This window comes from Melanaphis sacchari, unplaced genomic scaffold (assembly GCF_002803265.2).
Source record: "Melanaphis sacchari strain LSU unplaced genomic scaffold, SCAv2.0 Contig0_pilon_pilon, whole genome shotgun sequence".
Lineage (NCBI taxonomy): Eukaryota > Metazoa > Arthropoda > Insecta > Hemiptera > Aphididae > Melanaphis > Melanaphis sacchari.
Window position 1 is genome coordinate 5,761,568 of NW_020270366.1, and position 23,230 is coordinate 5,784,797.

The following is a 23,230-nucleotide window of genomic DNA, read 5'->3' on the forward strand; positions in this document are numbered from 1 at the left end:
ACGGAGACAACACATGCGGGTGCGACGTCCTCTTAAAGCGTGGGAAAAGGAAGCACAACTTTATTTTATACATAGTTTAACGTTTAACATTATAATTAATAAATTAATAAATTTCAAATTGATCGTAATTTAATATGTTATAACTTATATTTATTACTTATAGTACATGTATTATAGTTCAAATAGCTCGATTACAATTTAAAAAAATTAAAATGCTATTTTACTATTGAAATAATATCGTATTAAATATATTAAATAACTACTGTAGTAAATTTAATTTTAAATAAATATTCGTTAATTTGTTTAAAGTACGGTTTTGATGCGTTTCATGTTTAAGTAGCGTCGCTAAACAGTATTAATATATTTATTATGTTTTCACATATTGTATATGTACACAAAAAATCTATACAAATGTATTTACAAGTAATTTTGGTGACAAAAAATTTAAATTAACAGAACGAAAGATATGTAAACACTAAACAGCCAATAGTTTATTTGGTCGCAGGTCAATTGGCCAATAAATATGTCAATGTTTAAGTAATATGTATATAGTTTTATCATTTTTAATATTTTTTCATATAATAGGATGTAATCGTGTTTTTCCGGTATTATTGTATTAAATTAATTTAATTTAAAACCTTAAGAACTCAATGTAACAATCTTATAATTCTATATTTCAAACACCAATCTATAGTTATATATATTATATATTAATAATATATAATGCAAATATCAAAGAACAAAACGAGTTTCAATAAAAATGATTTTGACTTGATTTCCTGTTCAATAAAATCGTATCAAAGTATGTTTGTATAGGCCGTATATTGTTTAAAGTATACCTATGTGATATTATGTATGTATATGAAAATCTTTAAGTCAAAGCAACAAAATGTAAACAATCTCAATTCTCAATACACGTTTAATATACATTTTAATGGAAAAAAAAATAACAATTAGGTAAACATCATTAAATCGTAACTGATAACCAATATAGGTAATGATACCTATTCTAGACGACATTCACGCGCGTATTATTGGCAATGTTGGTTCACTGTTTTCGTAGAGGTGGTAGCGGCGGCCTCGGTGGGTAAAATATTGACATGTTTTCCGTACCGTGTGCGCGCTGCTGCCCACAGCCAGTACTCAGTGGCGTGGCGCTCGTTCGAGTGTTAGTGTATTTTTTTGTGGTCGTCCGTTTTGCATAGTTCAAGTTTTCGTAATTTTTATTGATCGTTATTGTCGTGTTTTTCCCCCCTATTTTCATTAATCGCAATTGTAACTGCTATTGTGTCCTTTAGTTTTTTTTTGTTCTTCCAATCGAAATTTGTTTAGGTACATTGAAAAATGTCGAAAAACCTATACCTTCCGTATCATGCGACATCTGAAAAGGCTCATATCAAGTCTATGGAGCAGTATCGGAAAATGCACAATAAATCGTTGGAATCGACCGCGCAATTTTGGTCGGAAATTGCGGCACAATTTCACTGGGAAACGCCGTACGACATCAACAACTTTTACTCATATAACTTCAACGTTAATCACGGGCCCGTGCAAGTTAAATGGATGGAAGGCGCTACGACAAACGTGTGCTACAACTTACTGGACAAGAACGTGCGTAACGGGATGGGTGACAAAGTAGCTTTTTACTGGTAAGTTCGGCACCTAATAATAAATTAATTTTTATTTTTTTTTATTTGATTGATAAACTATTTAAAAAACCAAATGTTTTTACATCTTTATAAATAAACATAAAGAAAGATCTTCATTAGTTGTCGGGTTAGTCTTCTAAGAAAATGTCTTATGGTATAGGCGTGGTGTTAGCTTAGGTTTAAATCGAGGTTTAAATGTTTTGTAACGGACAGTTCCTTCTACTTTATTTAGGTTATTGTGGACATTTTCGTGTTAATTAGTCATCCATATTAATACGTAAGCGATCCCGTGTCATTGTGCAGTTGTTTATTTTTGTATAAACCAAAGAGCTTTATCTAAGAATTTGGAAATTTTTTATTTTTATTGAACAAGCGGCAGTCAATACTAGGCGCGCATAAGTTAGTAGCTATTTTATTATTGCTGTATATAATAATTGAGAACATTTGAACTGCAGGGTTATGCTGTGGTGTAGGTAATGAGGAATATTAATTTGATTTGTATTTTTTGTAGATATTTTCCCATTTACAAGGGTTGTTACATGACTGTTACATTACTTTACAAATAATATTTACAAACCTGATCTATAAAAATAATTATAAACAAAATAGAATTGCAAGAATTAATCTATTAATATTATATCACGTATACTGTATAATTGATGTATGGACGTAGTATGCGGATAATGAATGTCCTGATCCTGGATAACAATATTCTCTACATAAATATTACATACATTGATAAATCAATTGATATAATGCGATTGACATTCAATGTTCATAAATATTAATAAGAGAATGAACAAAATAATTACATACTTACTAAGTAGATTAATTTAAATAATGCACTTTACTTTTCTTGGCTTATACACGTGTCAGTAATAAAATAAACCTAAACTATTGTAATATCTATCCGGAGTTATAACTCCCTGTTATAGGTCAATAGTATTGAGAGGTCTTACATTTGATTCAGGTATTCAGTTTGGTACCTAAGTGTTTATTAATAGTATACATATTTTTTACAATTTTACATGCCTATATCATAAAATATTTTTCTAATAATTATATTAAATAAACGGTATCTATTAACTGCAACTAAAATTATCAGTTTGGGTATACATACTTTATCATAAAATATTAACATAATATTATGATTTTAAGTTTAATGATTTAATAATTAATTTAAAATCTAGATAACAAAAGTACAATTTATTGATTTTTATTATTGTGAAATCCATTAAACTAATATATAGTCATATTATAATGTGCTAAGTGACAGTTAGATATTATAATAACTCATTTTAACACAAGTATTTATACATATGTGAATATAAAGTACATTGAATTTAAAATCTATAGTTAAATATTTGATAATTAGGTATAAAGTAAAAATAAATTGGTATTTATGTAACCATACCTATTTAAAATCGAAATATTAGCTATATATAAATATATATAGCTATATTAAATTAGTTTTTAATTATTCTTGATTTTGTTACTAATATAAAATCGAAAGTAGACCTTTACCAAATACTTTACTTTAAATAATAGAAATTACAAAATCTCAGTACCCAATCATATTATAATAGTACTAGTATATTATACAATTTACAATTTTAAGATATCACTGAAACACAAGTACTCATAGCTTTGTCACGTTTATGTACACTGTACATACATGGCATCAATTTATTTTTGTAAATAAAAACTTTATTATTATTATTGCTTTAGATTTTATTACCTATCTACGTTATTTTTTTATTTAAAAATTTGATAATAAATATTTCATAAACTTTGTTTATGTTTAAATTATTATTAACTGAAATATTACTTAAGTTTAAAATTAATTGAAACTTAAAATTTATGCTTAAATTGATGATAATATTATCTACTCGTAGATTTATAAATTGAAGATTAATGAGTAAATTGTATTACAGTTTCGTATTTTTGTATTATTTTACAATAAATTATAAGTTTTTATACTTAATTACTTGTATAGTTATATACTTAATATTCATTGTCACTTTTTACTCATAATTAAATAAATAGTACTAAATTCGTTTAAATCTAAAAAGAAAATAACAAACCTATACTTAAATTTACGTTTATTATAATTTATAATTAACTTTTACTTATTATTGTATTATAATAATATCCCAAATGAGCGCTTATTTCGATTTTATTAATATAATTTAAATATTAAAAAACCTGTCAAGTAGGTAATTATTTCTATAAAATTAACATTGAATGAACCTCGTTATTGAGTAGATCTCCAATGATTGACAATATGGTCAATATTGTAATGTCTCCTCTTCACCGAGCAGTGGCGGTACTTTCGTTCGCCATACCGATGATGGATTTATGTTTTTATTAACGAGATCTCGGAGACTCGACCTTGGTGTATAATATTAATGTATTAGAGATCAGAGTTACCTTATCCAAGTAAAGCACAATGTTATAAATGAAAAGTATATTAAATTTAACAGATAATTTGTAATTAATATATATAGAATATGGGTTACCGATCCGGGTAGATTTTGACAAGCCGTGAGTGTGGATTTGAGGGTGGCCGCACGGATCGTTGAGGAGTCTTCTTCACTGTCTTTCTGCTCCGTGTCGCACACTCCTCTTTCTATACGTATTGGTAATAGTTATATACCTTAGACTGCTGCCAAAGGCCTTAGGTCAGCAGTCAGCCCCGCTTGCCATTCTTCACACTCAGCATTTTAGCAACGTATGCACTACCTAAGGAATAATGTACGATGTCGATAGACGGCAATCGTTACAATATTAAATCTAAATTCAATAATAAATCAATGTACGTACACGATGAAAAAACTATTCTGTGTAAAGACAATTTAACTTTTTGATAATCAAATAATTATTTTAATAATATTTTTATAATTTTATTTTAACAAATTTTCGTAACTTTTTTTTGTAATTTCCGATTATATTTAAAAGTACTGTGGTTTTTTTGACTTCCAAAGTATAAACTAAATCCAATTTCCTACCAGAAACCACTCATAAAGTTGAAAATCTAAGAATTTTTTTCTTCTGTAAAAAGTATTTTTAGACATAAAATAAAAAAAAAACACATTATTGTTAAATTAATACATTTATAACTAAATCATTTAATTCTTAACCTAATATCAAATTTATCTCGATATTATATAATTAATCATGTTTATAGAAGTATTTAACTTACTCGACTGACTAACTGCATACTATTGTAGAAAAATATTTTTATGATTTCTTAACCATATTTTAATTATACAGATTAATGAAAGTATTGATTTAAAAAGATGTGCTACTCTCTTGTGTTTACTCTATCATACAAGTTCATCAGAATCTATTTTGTTAGTTTAATTAATATTAAAGTAAATTGACTCATCAAATTTAAAGGTGAGACTCTAATCTATGTTATCTAGTCAGCTATTTTGATATTTTAATTTTAAAATGAGCTTATATTAAACCTAGGTCTCTTGTATAATAATAATTTACCACTATATTTTTTTGTAAAATATTAAAATTTAAAAGTGTTTATCAATTAGCACTTCTTTTATTATTTTAAATATATATAAAAAAAAAATAGAAAAAACACAAACAATAATCTTAGCTTTAAATTGTATATTATTTAATATGTCAATTATGCACTGAAGTAAATATTAATAAGTAATATTAACTCAAAATGGATTCCACAAAAAGATAACTTCAAAATTATACGTTTTTAAGACTGAGAAGTCAACACATATTATGAGCATTGAGCGCATGATTTATAAAAATAAGAATTCCGATTTCTGTCATTTCTAGTCATTCAATTACTAAGGTTTTTTTTATTTAACCCTTAAGTACACATATAATTAATTTTTGTATTTCACATATAATTAGTATCAATAATTTTGATATAATGAGTCTGCGTATTATATATATTCTATTTTATTGAAACATTCTTAAACGTTTATTAATCATTGGTTAGTTATTTTTTAGTATACTATAATGGTACCCAATATAAGAATATGTTTTTAACTTAAATTATCGAATTTATTTCGTTTTACAAAATATGGAAAAACTTAACTACCAAGTACTATAAAGTATTCACAAATCTCAGGTATAAATTATTTTTAATTTACACTATTTAATATCAATAAATGTTAATATAATTTGTATAAAAGATGAATTGCTTTTCATTTCTTTGATGTTAGGTAACATTAAAAGTCAGTACCATAATGCATAAGTTCACTAGTATATAAGTATTATATCTTTTTTATTATGCTATAATATCGATTAGAAATTATATAACTAATGATTTATTATATGTATGATACATAACGAATGTGCAATAAACTATTAAAATTTAAAATAGCTATAAAGTAGTATAGTCAATTCTGTATACTTTATATGACCATCTTGAGTACAAAAAACAGGAAATTTGTTCTGTTATCTTATAGATACGTACTAGGTAGTACCTATATACTTATATGTTTCTAGTATACTTCATCGGTCATTGTAACGGATCTATTAAATTTAATCAAATGATTCAAAGAACAACATATAGCTTAAAGCAAAAATTAGAAGAACATCCAGAGCGTAACCTGATCAAATTTTGCGTGTTGAATTAGCAGATATATCTAGAGAAATTTTAGTTAATTACCAAAATGGATAAGCTTAAAAAAGTAAAAAATTAAATTAAAATTAGCTTAAATCATTTTAAAATTATAGGTATAAAAAACCATTTTTTTTTTTTTAATTAATTATAATAAAACAAAAACAAAAACCGCTAAAGGAAAAAAATTATTGTTTTACATTTGAATATTCAATTTTGTCAAAATACGATCTACAAATGTTTTTTTAAAAATGTAAACTAAATTTTCAATATTTTTAACCTTTTTATGAATAACATAAAAACTAAACTATACGAATCATTATATTTCAACAATTTTAACCAAGAATCCACTATTTTATCAATTTAAATGGAAAAACTTTTTATATTCTAGTACCTACTAGATTAGTGTCTCTAATAGATGGCTTCTCATCATACCAACAATTTTTAAAAATATTATGTATTTATTATTATAACTTGTTTAACAACAAGTAGACATTATTTATGTATACTTTCTCTATCATATATTTTTATTTAATGCATCTTAGGTATAAATTATATTTGCGAAATGAAAATAATAAATTTTAATTATATTAAAATATTACTAACACTTCAAGTCCAATTTTGTGGATTGAGAAACGAAAGTAAACAAACTTTGAGTCTGCCTGACTGTAGAAATTATTAAAATTATCATAAACTTATTATAAATATAAGTAGGTCCTACTTATTAATATAATTTCATAATTGTATATTATAAAAAAAGTCCCAGTCTACAATGTTTTTTGTTACTTTCATTAATTTAATTAATTTTCAATTTACACCTTCGCTTAACATAATATAATAAATTTGATCTTAACAATTTCTACCAGCTTCAAGTCGTATATTAGTTATATAATGATGTACTATTTTATATAATTTGAATTCTTATCCAATCGTCCAGAATTTTAAAACGTAATAATAATATAATTATTTATTATAAATAAAAATATTATGCTACTGACTAATTATATTATTTTTCTAATTAACATCTGTTTACAATTACTAACCTTAATAATAGGTTATAAATAAAGACAATATTGAACATAAGTAAGTTTCATTAAATTTATTTTCACTATTTTATTTATACTTCATAAAATATCATAGAGTGTAATAATCGTAACACTTATTATTGTCTTAATTACCCATGCATTATTCATATTATGTAATATATTTTTAATCATAAATATGTATATTGTAAAAAATAAGAATACTTAATTAGGATTCGATCAAATCTTTATTTATTTGCAAATTTTTAAATATTTTTTCTCTATTAGAGCATTTTTTATTTATATTTTATAGGTAATGAAAATATTTACAAAATTTTATAAAAAAATTACAATTTTTTCTTCATTGTCGGGTATTTTTGTTTAAATCATTTAAAAATTGTAGATAATACCTATAATTAATCATAGATAAGGCGATATGATTTACATTTAAGACATGAATTGTTTTCATCTCGTACATTTAATTGTTTCATTTGATGAACATATACTATTTTACGTTCGAAAAGTGAAGGTTATAAGGTCAACGTTTTTGTAAAATGTACCTAGCACTCAAATTTAAAAAACAGAATTTTTGATTTTCTTCCATAATTTAAAATTTATTTGTATTTATAATAAATTATTTAATATAAGTAACTGTGTAAATAATAATTAATAATTATTAACTATTTTCTGGTATTTGTATTAATTTTGTTGATGTAGAATTTATTTTTATTCCAGTTAAGAAAATATTGAAAAGTAAAACAACATATTTTACATGTTTAAATTAATTTAAATAATATTAATCATATTATTAATAATTAATTACCTAATTATTTTTGTTTCTTAGTTAAAATGTAAAATTGTATCTATTTTTATAACGACAAATTGTCTATGTAGTTGATCATATGTTCGATCAAATTACTTATAGATTACTGGTAGTTGAACATGTTTGATATCAATGACCTCTACCTACTATTTATTAATCACGATATATTTCTATGTTATATTGCTTATAAATTTAAAATAAAATATTTTAAGAAATCCATCATCGTATTACAAAACAATTAGATTATACAATTATTAAGTATCTATATCAAACATTATGCCGACTAAAATTATACTATTTATTAAACTGCATAGGTATCTACTATCTAATAATCAACAATAACATGCATTAATTACGATGTATTAAATTATAATAATAATTTATTGACTACTTGTAATTTTTAATTTAATTAAAATTTTTTGAAATGAAATCTAAATAAATTTATATACGTATCTACAACAGTATAACAACTATAATTTAATATTATAATAATTTGTTTTAAAATAATTTGTATAAAAAAAAATTTTTATGAAAAAACGTTATGAAGAATTGAATTTTATACAGCTATTTGTTTTGTCAAAAATCAAATTATACATGCAGGGTGATGTTACATTTCTAATTAACGACCGCAGATCGCTAAAAGCATAATTAAAACTTTGTAAATAATATGCAGTACTAAAGAAAAATACTCTTTTTTTATAAGATAGTAGGCAGAGTTAAGCATAAATAAATCAAAATTGTGAATAATAAATAAAAATTATATTGAATAGTTAAACTCGTAAATAATTTGATTATTCCAAATAAATAAATAAATTAAATTGTGAAAATATTCAATTTTTGCGCAATAAAATTATGATAACAATATAATATTTATAACAAAGCAAATAATAACAATAAGAATAATTTATATAATAATAATAAATAATAAATTTTAATTTTTAGTTTTCATACTGCAATTGATAATTTTAATTTGATTTTAATACTATTTTATACTTAAATAAATCATTTGACAATTTGTTTTGGGTAAATTTGTCATTGTAAAAAAGAAAAGTTTCTCTACCGGAGCTTAAAATACGACAGGAATATTAGGTATATTGAAGAAATATTTTTTCACAGTAGAATATGAATTTAAACATTCAAAACGTTGACATGGATTCTCAAAATACTTTAATATCTTGAACATACATTCAAAACCATAATTGGATATATTTTTAATCAAGATATTACAAAATTTAATTTCATTTTATACATACTTCTGAAATCTCAGCAGACGTAGATGACATGTATCTGTTCTGTCATTTTCTGTTACCGACGTTACCGTACTAAAGTTAAAAAAATCAAAGTGATCTTCTTCAATTTCGACATTTTCTTTACTAGTTTTAGTTATATAAGATGCGGTTGTTACTGCTTTTTAAATATTGATGAAAGTTTATCACTAGAAGATGACGTATGAACACAATTTAACCATTTATTTTTAAACTTGGATTGACCTTTGCAATTATCTATTAAAAATAAAAATATTCAAATATATTATATTATTATCTATCTTAGAGCCATTGTACATGAGCGATATTTTATCATAAAATTATGCAAGTTTATATTATATCATTTTTACTAGGTGGAAAAGATTTTATCTAGATTAATTAAAAAAAAAAAAAATTACAAAACTCGAGAAATTTTTCGAGACTTTAATTAACTCAAAAAGAATCAACATACTTTGAAAATGTTACTATATATGAGAAATGCTATAGTAAAAATATTTAATGAAATTTCAAGTGTCTATGGTGACTACTTTTTGAGTCACACCAATAAAATAAAATCGAATTTTTCAAAAATTGGTTATGCGTAAAAAATTACCACTTTTTATGTTTTAATACTATTGAAGTATTCAATTTTAATCAACTAGATTCACTTTTCTATTAGAAAAGATTCTGTCAAAAACTAGAGCATTTATACTACCCCAAATGTTAATAACATGAGAAAAAAAATGCATATCATTGTACAATCAATTCATTCATCGTCATATTAAAGTTAAAAATATTTATTTATTCTATTTTAAATTTATTTTTACTAATAATTCATACGATTAAGTATCGCTTATTTGCAAAGACCTTATAATTATTAAAACTATTATTTATATAATATTCGATTTACCTTAGTCATGTCCAAATTATACTTATAATATTTAGGTATTATGTAATATTTTTATGATTCTATGGTATGTATGAATATCTTTAAAACGGCGACATGCTAGACTAATTGATTTCCGCTCTAAAAATTCTTTATCAATCCAGTAAACAGTTAAACCCATAAAACATCTTTTATTTTCAGACCATACATCAGCTGTTGTGTATAAATAATTTACTTTTTCTTATGTATACTTTTTAATTTTTCAATTTTTGTATGAATACGAGTTTCGATTTTTCTACTAAGACTTCGGCGGCTCATTAAAGTTAAACTATTATATTTAAGAATTTTAGATGCAATAAACATTATTTTTTTTTTTTTTTAATGGATTTTCTACTGTAGTGAGAAGTGCCATTGCATAAATAATATAATTAGTTACATTTTCATTAAATTAATGTTGAGAATATTTTGTTTTATTTTTACAGTTCATATTATTGGAATGTTCAATTTTGCCTTTTTTTCGTGCTTTGTTACCTAATATAACTTTCGTATTCATCTAAAACAGAACTATCGTGCTTCCTCTCTTTAAATGCGATTTAAAATTAGATGGTTAAAATTCAGATCCCTTAATGTTTACATTTTTTGGCTGACATTCAACACAACTTGCTATCACATTTTTAGTGTCAGAAGAAATTAAAAAAGTTTCATCAAGTATAGTAGCGTCAGTGGCCATTTTGATTGACTTTGATGAAATGTAGTTTATCTTGGAAAATAGTTTGACTCTGCTTTACCAATAATTGCACACTTTGAAATGAACTTGACCCATATTCATCACTATGGATTACATTAGTGCCACTGCCACTCATAAATCATAATACTTGAATCATCTATAGCTGTATGATTAATTGTATGCACTTTTAGAAATTATCAGACTTCATTTAAAATTATTTACAAAAATGTTACTAAAGCAACAAAATCCAATATACAAGTAAAGAACATGTTGATATTGAGTGCTAAACCGATTAGATTAGCCCCTCATCAATAGATATAACATAATTTATGACATTTTCGATAGCACATAATATAACAATGAACACGAAACACATCTATTTAAATGTTCAATAAGTTGGAATTTCAAATTATCCATGAATATTTTGAGATAAATACGATTATGTGGAATAATGAATAACGAATTATCGTAAAAATTTAAATGATTTATAAAAATAAACTATGATAACCAAATTAAAAATATATTAATAAAGAATAATTTTTTATTCGACTAATACTCAACTTTGTAGGCAGATATCTATACATTTAAAATATATACATTCAAGTAAAAATAAAAATTAGCTAATTTATCTTGGTCTCTGTAACAATTTTGGTTATAATATATTATAGATCAAACATTTTGTGTGCCATGTATAGTACCTACGCATATATTTATTATTGATTGAAGATTTTTTTACAGTCGAAAATTTTTTTCTATTTCACCTTATTACCATTACATACGTTAGTAATTATAAATATCTTTGTTATTTCCAAGAAGGCCAATTAACCATCAAAAAATATAATTTCATAATAGATGTTTATAAAATATGAAATAAATTAAATGCAAAAATACCCATTAAGTATAGTCAATAAATATATGTAATAGATGTACCTAAATTATTCACAGCGTTGTAATCGTTCGTTTTATTGAATAAGTATTAATATATAGGTACCTATGTTCTAATAGTAGTATATGATGAATTCATATTAAAATAAAAATATTTAATACAATGATTAATTTTAATAATATGTTGATCATATTAGTTTTTAGATTTAATAAAATTAACTGATTTTAGCATAGTCGTAATTTAATAATTATAGAAATATATAGTAAAGTATAAGGGAAACTCGTCTTGCAACCGAATTGATTATTTATTATGTTACATAAAAACTGTACATCGCTATTATATAGTCATTTTATTTTCCTAACCCGTCATTAGCCCATGTATATTAGAAATAATATATTAATGCACCCTATAAAATTATGTTCTGTATCAATTGAACTGGCGTAAGCCCAACATCAAAATCACATGTAGAACTTATTAAATATTGCCACTAACTATTATTATTTTGTAGAGTTATCACGAACTTAAATCTTCATAATACAATTTAATATGTATTATAGTGAAAAAATTTAACACGTTTTCAAAAATGCATTTTAATTTCCAACATAAAAATGCATTATAAATATTTAATATTTACAATAGAAACATAATATATAATCACGTATCTATCTAGATATTGCTATTAATAATTGTATATTTTTCATATTTTCATGAATTACTTGGTTGATATTTAAGAATAAAATTATAACTTATGCAATTTGTTTAGATAATTATTATTAATTAATTAATTAATTAATATTATTTTAATATCATTAATTCATAAAATTTGTTTTGTTTATTTAGGGAAGGCAATGATCCGGAAGACTATAGCAAAATCACATACAAAAAGCTTTTAGAGGAAGTATGCCGGTTTTCAAACGTATTAAAATCCAAAGGTGTAGTTAAAGGTGACCGTGTCGCAATTTATATGCCAATGGTTTTTGAGATCGTAATTGCCATGTTATCATGTGCAAGAATCGGAGCAGTTCATTCTATTGTTGTAAGTTAAAGGAATTTTTTAGACTATGATTGACCGACTGGGGTATTAGTATAGTAGACATAATAGGATAATATACAATATGTATACAGACTAATAATTTATCTTTATAGATAAGTTGACAATTTGGCCTGTCATTTGGATAATTTGTAGGTAGATAAATTAAAATATAATAGAAGATAATGACATACAATACAAGCAAGTTTCAAAATCAATCGATAAACTTTAGGTTGGATTACGATAAGTAGGAATGTTAGATTCTGTCCTAAATAGAATAGGTTAGTACCTAGGTAGTATATGTATATAGTCGTATACTGTTTAGAGCGTTTAGATTATAATAGATATTATGCATAGCCATATTCATGCATCTACCAGTCAGGACTGTTCTGTAGATACTTACCTACAACTTAGGTACCTACATCGTTTACCAAGTATACCAATGTGTAATGAATCAATTCGATACCTAATTGATTAATCGTTGGTAAGTCACTCGTTATTCACATTCAAACACTTTCACAAATTACTTGGTAATAGGTATAATTGAATGGATTCCATGTTAAAACATTCTAATCAAAATTACCACGTGGATAGTCCATATTCAATGGATATTATGGTATTTGATATGATTATATTTAGTAAGATGTACCCAGTAGATACCAATTTATAAATAACTATAATACTAGTTTTAATTTCATATTATTTTGTACTAATTTAATTAGTTTTCATAGTTTATTAACTAGGTATAGTAAATAATAATTACTCTATAAAGCTCATAAACTTATATTTTTGCAATTAGTTTGCAGGATTTTCATCTGATTCGCTAGCAGAACGTATGGCCGACTGTAAGTGCAAGGTCCTTGTGACTGCTGATAGTGTATACAGAGGAGACAAATTGTTAAACATTAAAAGCCTTTGCGATATTGGTAATAAATTAAAATACGTGTACTTAAATCAATTAAACTAAATTATAAATAAATATATTTTTTCACATTTTAGCAATGGACAAAGCCAAAAATTTTGGCCACGAAGTTTCGACATGTATTGTAGTTCGTCACTTACCACGTCTTCACAGATCCATGAACACAAAAAATGGTACAAATGGATCGAACTCCGACATAATAGATCTACACTCTGATGTACCTATACGCAATAATAATTATTTTATTAAATAATAATCTGACGTTCTTGGTCATATGCGCAATTTAAAGTATTGTAGGGGTTATATTCTTACTATCTAATGGTTCTAAGGTTTAAAAAAAAAACAATCAATTTAGGGATTTCATATTTATTTTTCATGTTATTTAATAGTAACATTTGTTTGACTTTCTAGAGCCCCACGCGAACTTGGCTTACTCTACCAAAGTCAGATTTTGGCGGTTCTGACCGAAAATTTGAACATTGTTCAGATTTTTGGGCTTAATATAAAAAATGATATTCTGATCAGATCAAAATCGGGTTACCAATAAAATAATCTGGATCAGATATAAAATTATTTTGGATCGGGTTGGTCATAAGAGGTTTAATTTAGTATATTAGGTTAATTTTTGGATTTTCTGGCCGGCTAAATTTTCGATAAATATTGAGTCGGATTTAGGTATTTATACATTTTTTGTGGTCGATTAGGAGTAGTTTTCAAATTCTCGTATCGAATTTGATTGAGTCAGACTAAATCAGAATTTTTGTTAGATTAGATAAAATCTATATAGCAGGAAACTAGTAACTTCGTCCTACACTTTAAATTCTGCATCATTACGATTATCGACAAACTACACAGAAAATAGGTACCTAATATGAATCTTTTTTTTTTTTTTAGGTACCTTGGACTGATGGACGAGATTATTGGTGGCATGATGAAATGGATGATGTAGAAGCCTCTTGTTATCCAGTTTGGGTATCTGCAGAAGATCCACTATTTATGTTATACACAAGGTTAGTAGGTACATTATATAAATAATTAATTTCAAATTTTTTAAAAATAATTTTGAGAAAAATTAAGCTTATGTTTTTATTAATGAGCAGAATAATTAAAAAACTGTTAATGATTATACTTTCTGAAATAAAAGGCCTTGAACTATTTCAATGTTAATAATCTGTTTTAATTAATTTTCCATTAGGTACTTACCTATTTTTATTAAACATTAAATATATAATAAAACTGTTAAGTATTTTATAACCGAATTAAACACAACATTGCACTTGTAAATAATTAAATAATTTAGTAATTTTTTCCAAATTTTAAATATACTAATATTATTATTAGTGGTTCAACGGGAAAACCAAAAGGAGTGCTTCATACAACTGGTGGTTACTTATTATACGCTGCTACTACATTCAAGTATGTTTTTGATTATCATCCAGGGGATATTTATTGGTGCACTGCAGATATTGGTTGGATCACTGGGCACTCTTATGTTGTTTATGGGCCCTTAGCAAATGGGGCAACTTCAGTTATAGTGAGCTTTTTTCATTATAAACATTAGAATTAAATTATTCAATATTATTTTGAAAGTTGAATTTAAAAATAAAAAATTAATTTGAAAACATAAAACAAATAAAATATAATTGAATAACCTATTAAATGTTTATATACTCTAGTTCGAAGGAACACCATTTTATCCAGATAATGGAAGATATTGGTCAGTTATTGAAAAATATAAAGTTACACAGTTTTACACTGCACCGACAGCTATTCGTGCACTAATGAAATTTGGAGAAGAACCAGTAAAGAAGTACAGAATTAATTTAATAACTTTATTGCTTTAAATATTTATTTTATTTTATTTTATTTTTAGACATAATCTTGATTCACTAAAAGTATTAGGTTCAGTAGGTGAACCAATAAACCCGGAAGCTTGGTTGTGGTATTACCAAAATATTGGTAAAGAAAGATGTTCCATAGCAGATACATTTTGGCAAACTGAAACTGGAGGGCATGTTATAACTCCACTCCCAGGTTGTACACCAATGAAACCAGGATCAGCAGTAAGTGTTTTATTGTACAACTAATCAGATCATTCTAAATAACTACCAAGTAACTTATTGGTATTTAAAGTCATTTCCATTCTTTGGTGTTGAACCAATCCTATTGGATGAAAGTGGTAAAGAAATTAAAGGAGTTGGCGAAGGATACTTAGTGTTTAATAAGCCTTGGCCTGGTATGATGCGCACATTATTTGGAAATCATGAACGGTATCAATCAGTTTACTTCAGCAAATTTCCAGGGTACTATTGTACAGGAGATGGTAAATTCAAATTTATATTTTAACTTCAAAGCTTATATTTTATAAGAGAATAATTGACATTTAATGATAGGAGCGAGAAGGGATGAAGATGGATATTTTTGGGTGACTGGTAGAGTAGATGATATGTTAAATGTATCTGGGCACTTGATGAGCACTGCTGAAGTAGAATCTGTACTCACTGAACACCCAGATGTTTCCGAAGCTGCAGTTGTATCCAGGCCACATCCAGTCAAAGGAGAGTGTCTCTATTGTTTCGTTACACCTAACCATGGTGTGGCTTTTACACCAAAACTTTCATCTGAGTTAGTTAAAAAAGGTAAATTTAAAGTATAGACTTTAATGATTTAAAAACATAATTAAAACCACCCAGTTTATATTTATTAATTAACTATACAAATACAATAATTATAATTTAGTGAGGGAATCAATTGGACCTTTTGCTATGCCGGATGTTATTCAACATGCACCAGGTCTTCCAAAGACCCGGTCTGGAAAAATAATGAGAAGAGTTTTACGAAAAGTAGCAGTCAACGATAGAGAAGTAGGGGACATATCAACGCTAGCTGACGAACATATAGTTGAAGAACTATTCAAAAACAGGCCAGAGAAAGCATAAAAAGTTACCAAAAAAATTGTTTTATAATATTGCTTGGTGCAAACATGACCTACATATCAAATTGTGAATTTTTGTTTAAGTCCTAAGTAGTATATAATCAAATAAATTATCTTAAACAATTAATTTAGAGAGACATATAGATGCTCATTGTTTATTATAATGAATATCAAGTACTTATTCTAATAAAGTGATGTTCACTACCATAAATAATTGAGCTCATCTTTATTATAAGTGAATAATATTCAATACTCGTTAATTGACAGTTGCTTATAAAGTTAAAAATTTGATAACCAGTGTTGTCAGTTGTTAAGTTTATTATTATGTTAAAGCTAAAGTTATATGAAATTTATTATGATGATAAAAATCTGCTTTCTTAATTTTTCAATAAGAGCAATTATATCAACATAATATGAATATACCTAAATGATTTCAGTTGTAGTATTTTAAGTGTTACTGTTATAATATAATTATTGCATGGACGATTAAAATGTAAGAATCGTTACCTAATTTATATTAACTATATTTATTAAGTACTAAATCCTCTACAACAATAGTTTTTACAATATATAACCGATAATAAATAAATAATAAAATATTAACTGTTTAAAGAATGTCAAATTTATACATATTATACATTATACAAATTACTCAGTAAGCTAATTACATCATATCATATTATGTATAAATATTTTCATTGAGAAATCAAAATGCAACAAATTATATCAAACTAAAGCACAAAAAACCATTTATTTTTATTCTGTGACACTATTTGTATTGTTAATTAAAACATGCTTACAGGAATAAATATCATAAAATTAAAATTTAAGAGTATCACATATACTTGCGCAACACATACATATCATTTTAAAAGTTACTTTATAACAGTATAAATTGTTAATTATATTTAATCTTTATTGTATTGTAATTTGTAACTATTATTGTTTGAATAAATAAAGAAAAAATTATCAATATAAAAATTGGTACAAAATCTTAGATTATTCATGAATTGAATATTGTGTTATTATTTCTTTCTTTTAAATACTATTATTATTAGTTTTGATTAAATCTCCATAATACAATGTTTTTGAGTTCAATCTATTGTCCAAGTAATTACTTTCTATTTCAGCCAAATTTCCTAGACCAGCTAAAGAAATACACTAAATAACAAAATAGTTTTGATTAATACACTCGTTAGGTAATACAAATATTGATTTAATATTATAATTATTATATAATGCAAACATTATCAGAAACAAATTGATACAAAAAAAAAAAAAAAATTGGTCTTATATAAAGTGTATTTACCTAACTTAAATAAAAAATTATCAACACATATTAATGAATTATTTATCAATGTAATAAATAAATGATTAATAGAGTTTCAAAATGTATTACTTGAACAGATTATAATATTCAAGTATTTCAAGAATTAAACCCAGGGACTGAATCAAAGCCAAAAATAAGTGTTAATATCCTTAACATATTAGGAACCCAGAATTAAATTTAAATATTTTCAAATAGTCAAAACCAAAATCTAATTATGATATATATCTTATATTGTTTCGTAGTCATTATTTACTAACTTTATTTTTACCTCCATGATCATTTGTCATGCGTAAGATTTTTAATAATTTAATATTAATTTTGTTTAATGAATTCTATGTTCTTAAATCTTAAAATTTAAATTACTTCAGTGATTTTGTTAATTTGAATTTTGCGAGATGCCTCCACTGTTTATTTAATATTTATATTTTATTTTGATAACATGTATAATGCAAATTATTATTTTATGTATGTCTAAATCTATTAATTAAACAGACACTAAAATATACATTTTAAAAGAAAAATGATTAAAGCCTTTAAATAGGATATATATTTTTTAACCAAAACCCTAATCAAAGGGGATTTAAATTTTTCAAAAACCTGGAATAAAACTTTTTTATAAGATAATTTAGTACCAGAACCAAAACAAATTATAAAAGGTACCAGTTCTTGATTTTAGGCTACTTAGTTTTTTTAAATGTTATTATAACTTTGTTATCACAAGAGATGGATATTTTTTTATATACCCTTAATTTTTAGCAAGCCATGCTAGAAATCTTTTCTATACAATAAAATCTTAAGTGTATATTTTAATAATTTTGGTAAAAATGTTCTTATTTTTTAATATTTATACAATTTTCTTTTAATAACTATATTATATTATTAGATATTCAAATGTTTTAAGTATTTCTATTTTTTTAAAGGTTAAGTAAATTATATATATGTAATGTATTATATTATATTATGATTAAGCGTGAAAAGATTTTATATCAAATTATAGATATTTAAAATAATTGTTAAATTATCAAATAATTATCTGCTAATTATTTTGATATTTTATAAAATAACATTTTAATTTTTGGTTAATTTTCAAATTAAATAAACATAACTATAAGTTATAATATTATTCTATTAGTTTTGGGATAATAGTGTAATAATGTAATAATGTAATTGTTTTAAGATTAAAATTTTAGCAATAACTTAAAACATAAGATTAAAATATTAATTTACAGTTAAAGTTAAACATACTTGCTTGTCTTCAATATTCTTTGGGAGAAAGAATGCAATATTGTTAGTTATCTGACAAGTTAATTCATAAAGGTATTTACCACCTCCATAACTTGGCATTATATCATCAATATTGAAAGTTTTTTTTCTGGAATATGAGGGGCCACCCCATGGTGGTGATAAAAATACAACATCTGCTTTTAAAGTAGGAACCAAAGCATAATAATCTCCAATAATAAATTCTATGCGATCTGATACACCATAAACCTCAGCATTATTCCTCGCAAGTTCTATTTTCTTCGGATCAATATCTATCGCAATAACTTAAGAATTCAATTATTTTAACTGAATTTTCATAAAAGCTTTAAATTTCAAAATTATAACTATAAATGGATGAATTAATTTCAAAAATTTAATTAAATCTATCTACCTTTTTTACAAGTTAATGCAAATTGAATAGTATTGCTACCAGCACCACAAAATCCATCAATTATCAGGTCACATGTACATCGTTTAGCAATCATGCGACTTATTACTTCTGGTGTCACTGAATACCAACTTTCTAAAAAATAATAATAGCCTTGTATATAGCTTAACATAAAATTAAAACAAAAATTAGCATAATACCTAGAGTAAGATTAATTTATGGTATAATAGTATAATTAATGAATTAGTTTATTATTATAAAATAATAATTATTATTTAATATTGTAAATTATGTTATGAGTAAATGTAAAAATTTAATTTTTACATTTACAAAAAGCTGTAAATTATATGGAAAATCATTTGAACACTAAAGTAAATTACATTTCCTTACTTTAAAGTTAAAGTACCTACTTTTAAAACTTTTAACTTATTTTACTATCATAATTTACACTTTCTTATAACTAATTTTTACTCAATATAACAAATTTACAACATAGCAACAAAAATAATAATAGTATAATAATGAATTGTAATCTTTTGCTTACCCTTGTCTAATTTAATTCCTTGGTCAAATTTTTTAAATAACCTATACCTAGAATGCCAATATTTTAACAATGAAGTGTCTTCCTGTATTTCGCTGGGTAATGTTTTTAAAATTTTTGAATGCTTATATTTTTTCAATTCTCTCCTTCGTTTGTTTTTATTTTTAAGAATTCCATCACTACCCATAATAATTTAAAATACGTTATTCAGCCTTGGAATTTGGATTTTAGAATAGAATTAAGAATATTAGAAATTAGAATAGATAATAATATTACTTTTAGTTTAATCTTTAATCTAATCTGATTTCTGATACCATTGATTGTATAGTAAAATAAATATATATCATTTCCATGATTTTTGAAAAAATACCTCAAGACCCTAGTATAAGGTCTTTGCTCAAGACCAATATTAGGGCATATAATTAATGATAAATGATAATACATACCTTATTGATAATAATAATTGATAATAACTTCAAATAATAAACAGTAAATAATAGAATATATTATTTATTTATTATTTTATCATTTTTATCCACAATATCGATCACTACAACTCTCCTCAAGTCTGAACCTAACTACCTCAAGCACAACAACTGAAAAGTGCTAATATTTTGAATTTTATATTTGTTGTTTATCGTATTGATATACAAGTGAAAATTGTCATGAAGCCTGGAATAGTTGCCGATGAAATGTTCCCTGAAGGGACTAGTGCCATAATGGACTTGGATGATGAGGTAATTTAAATAAATGATATATATATTTATATATAAATATCATTAAATTAGTAAATGTGTTGTTCATAGACCGGAAGCAATGTTATATTTGAAATGAATGACAAAAATCTACAAGCTGACTTTTATAATGGTATGTTTTAAAAATAAACTAATGATGGTTTCATTTTTTCTTATTTTAGTTGTTAGTTTATTATTTAAATGTAAAAGCATGTGTTGTCACACAGGAAAAAAATTAAAAAAGTTTAGTTAATTTTAATTTTGTGTTATCAATGAATATAGGTATTAAGATCGTAAAAATATGAGTTAATTGTTAATGTGTCTAGTGTTTAGCATAATATAACTTAAAATTTAAATAATTATACTCTAGGGTTTAATTAAGTCCGTGTAGTTTGAATTTTTATAATGCTTCTGAAAATTATGAAAACATCACTCATTACTGGTAGATTGCGTGCTATGCCGATCTGTCCATCATATATTTTTTAACAGTTAATAATAACAATTATTAATCCTATAAAAATATCATATAATGATATTTTTTGATGCATATCCTTATAACCAGAGTTAGGATTTTATAGCACTTAAAATTGTATAAATATACACTATAATATTACCTTAAATATCGCTAAATATGCAAAAGAAGGAAATCATTCAATAGAAATCGATAAAAATCCAAAAAAATCAGCAGATAACCAAAATTAAAACCAAATACCTAATACGAAATTATCGTAATATTATATTAAACCTATATATTATCGTAATTGTACGGTGTTACATCAGTGTTATCTCGGTCTATTTACTTAATCTATAATTTATAATTTACTTGATAATTCGATTGACAAAAATCTAAAAACACGTTTTGCTAAAATATAACATAATAAAATATGAACAATTTTGATTCAAAAACAAGTAAAAATACAATAAAAGCATTAAAAACTAAAAATCGCAAAATATCAAAATTGCTTATTCTGCTATTTTTTAAACATTTCTTAAGGAATATTTAAATGCTATAAAATTCCAACTTTGTTTATAACCATATTACATAATATTATAGTACTATAGCAGTCCTTATTTAAACCTTTACTGTTTTGATGTGGTTATTGTTTAAAAATGCCAATTACAAAGTATCAAAATTGAATTGGCAATAAAACATTACAATTTATTCAATCATAACAAATATTGAAATATACTTCATTTTAAATGTATAGGTACATAATGTTTAGATCAAGGAAGTATTAGCTACTTTTTTAATAATTGTTTTCTACAGTAATTGTATTAAGTAATTTACTTACCATATTATTCTTTATTTTTATTTGTCTACTACATAAAATCAAGCAGATCAACTTTTTACTACATATAATATTTTAAAGTTAATCTAAAAAAAAATTTGATTAGGGTAAACAAAAAAATTGTTAGATACATATTACATATTAACTTTTAAATCTTTTGGAACTTTTCCACTGCTTGTAACTAGTAGGAGCAAGGGATTATATTTTTTCTAATTAATAAAGAGGTATTAATTTATCATATTATCTTATATGATGAATATATTTGAGAAAAAGCCAATTATGTATTCTTTTCAGCAAAAAAAAAAAAAAAAAATCAAATTTGCAATAAAAGAAAAATTTTAACATTCTTAAATTATCTTTGTTTCATAAATTATTTATGTTAATAAATAACATACTAGGGGTAAAAATGAAAAAATCACTCATTTAAAAAAAACTTGATTTAGTGCATTTTATTTCTATAATTATTTATTACTCTATTCTCTAATACTTACACCTATTCTGTTGTTTTGCTTATTAATATACTATTTGTGTTTTTCAGATTTTAATGATCTTAATGATGATGATGATTTTTAACACACAAACATCAAGCTATGAAAAAACAATCCACAAATAACTACTTGATTCATACTAACAAATAATGTTAGTAAGAATGTGAAAAAGTTTAAAAAAAATATTGTATTATGTCAAATAATTATTTGTAATATACCTATTTTAGTATTAAAAATATTAAGTCATTTATAGTTATATTTAATTTTTTATCACAAATTGCTTTATATTTTTATTTAACATAATTGTTTCAAAAATGCAATTATATAATATTTTAATAATGAATGATTCTAAATACTATTTATTTGTTTTTTAATTTTTATTAAGGAAATAAATATTTAAAGTCTGTATACATTTAATATAATAGTAATAAAATGGCACCAAATAAAATTGGAACAGATTGTTAAAATAATTT

General features: G+C 24.2%; 3 protein-coding genes and 1 long non-coding RNA gene across 5 annotated transcripts; 2 read left to right on the plus strand and 2 right to left on the minus strand.

Annotated features, from left to right (window-relative positions):
- Positions 1-1,344: 1,344 nt before the first annotated feature.
- Positions 1,345-17,011, plus strand: LOC112595063 (acetyl-coenzyme A synthetase). The gene is made up of 11 exons (XM_025340154.1): positions 1,345-1,649; positions 12,678-12,873; positions 13,667-13,793; positions 13,867-14,006; positions 14,684-14,799; positions 15,131-15,323; positions 15,466-15,599; positions 15,663-15,852; positions 15,923-16,112; positions 16,183-16,428; positions 16,529-17,011. The coding sequence occupies exons 1-11, from the start codon at positions 1,345-1,347 to the stop codon at positions 16,726-16,728; spliced, it is 2,037 nt and encodes a 678-aa protein (XP_025195939.1). The 3' UTR covers positions 16,729-17,011.
- On the minus strand, positions 3,820-9,455 carry LOC112595071. Its single transcript, XR_003114686.1, has 3 exons — positions 9,348-9,455; positions 4,169-4,391; positions 3,820-4,040 (listed from the first exon to the last, which is right to left on the minus strand). It is a non-coding gene; the product is annotated as an uncharacterized LOC112595071 (long non-coding RNA).
- A 622-nt stretch (positions 17,012-17,633) lies between the features above and the next one.
- LOC112593344 (trimethylguanosine synthase-like) lies at positions 17,634-20,649 on the minus strand. Of its 2 annotated transcripts, none has more exons than XM_025337741.1 (4): positions 20,250-20,649; positions 19,709-19,840; positions 19,300-19,589; positions 17,634-17,885 (listed from the first exon to the last, which is right to left on the minus strand). In XM_025337741.1, the coding sequence occupies exons 1-4, from the start codon at positions 20,431-20,433 to the stop codon at positions 17,763-17,765; spliced, it is 729 nt and encodes a 242-aa protein (XP_025193526.1). In that variant the 5' UTR covers positions 20,434-20,649; the 3' UTR covers positions 17,634-17,762. The 2 variants fall into 2 exon arrangements, with proteins under 2 accessions (XP_025193526.1, XP_025193521.1); XM_025337736.1 differs by having other exon boundaries at positions 17,636-17,885; positions 19,300-19,601; positions 20,250-20,646.
- An 80-nt stretch (positions 20,650-20,729) lies between these two features.
- On the plus strand, positions 20,730-22,995 carry LOC112593362 (COP9 signalosome complex subunit 9). The gene is made up of 3 exons (XM_025337747.1): positions 20,730-20,983; positions 21,053-21,113; positions 22,808-22,995. The coding sequence occupies exons 1-3, from the start codon at positions 20,912-20,914 to the stop codon at positions 22,840-22,842; spliced, it is 168 nt and encodes a 55-aa protein (XP_025193532.1). The 5' UTR covers positions 20,730-20,911; the 3' UTR covers positions 22,843-22,995.
- The last annotated feature ends 235 nt before the right edge of the window (positions 22,996-23,230 follow it).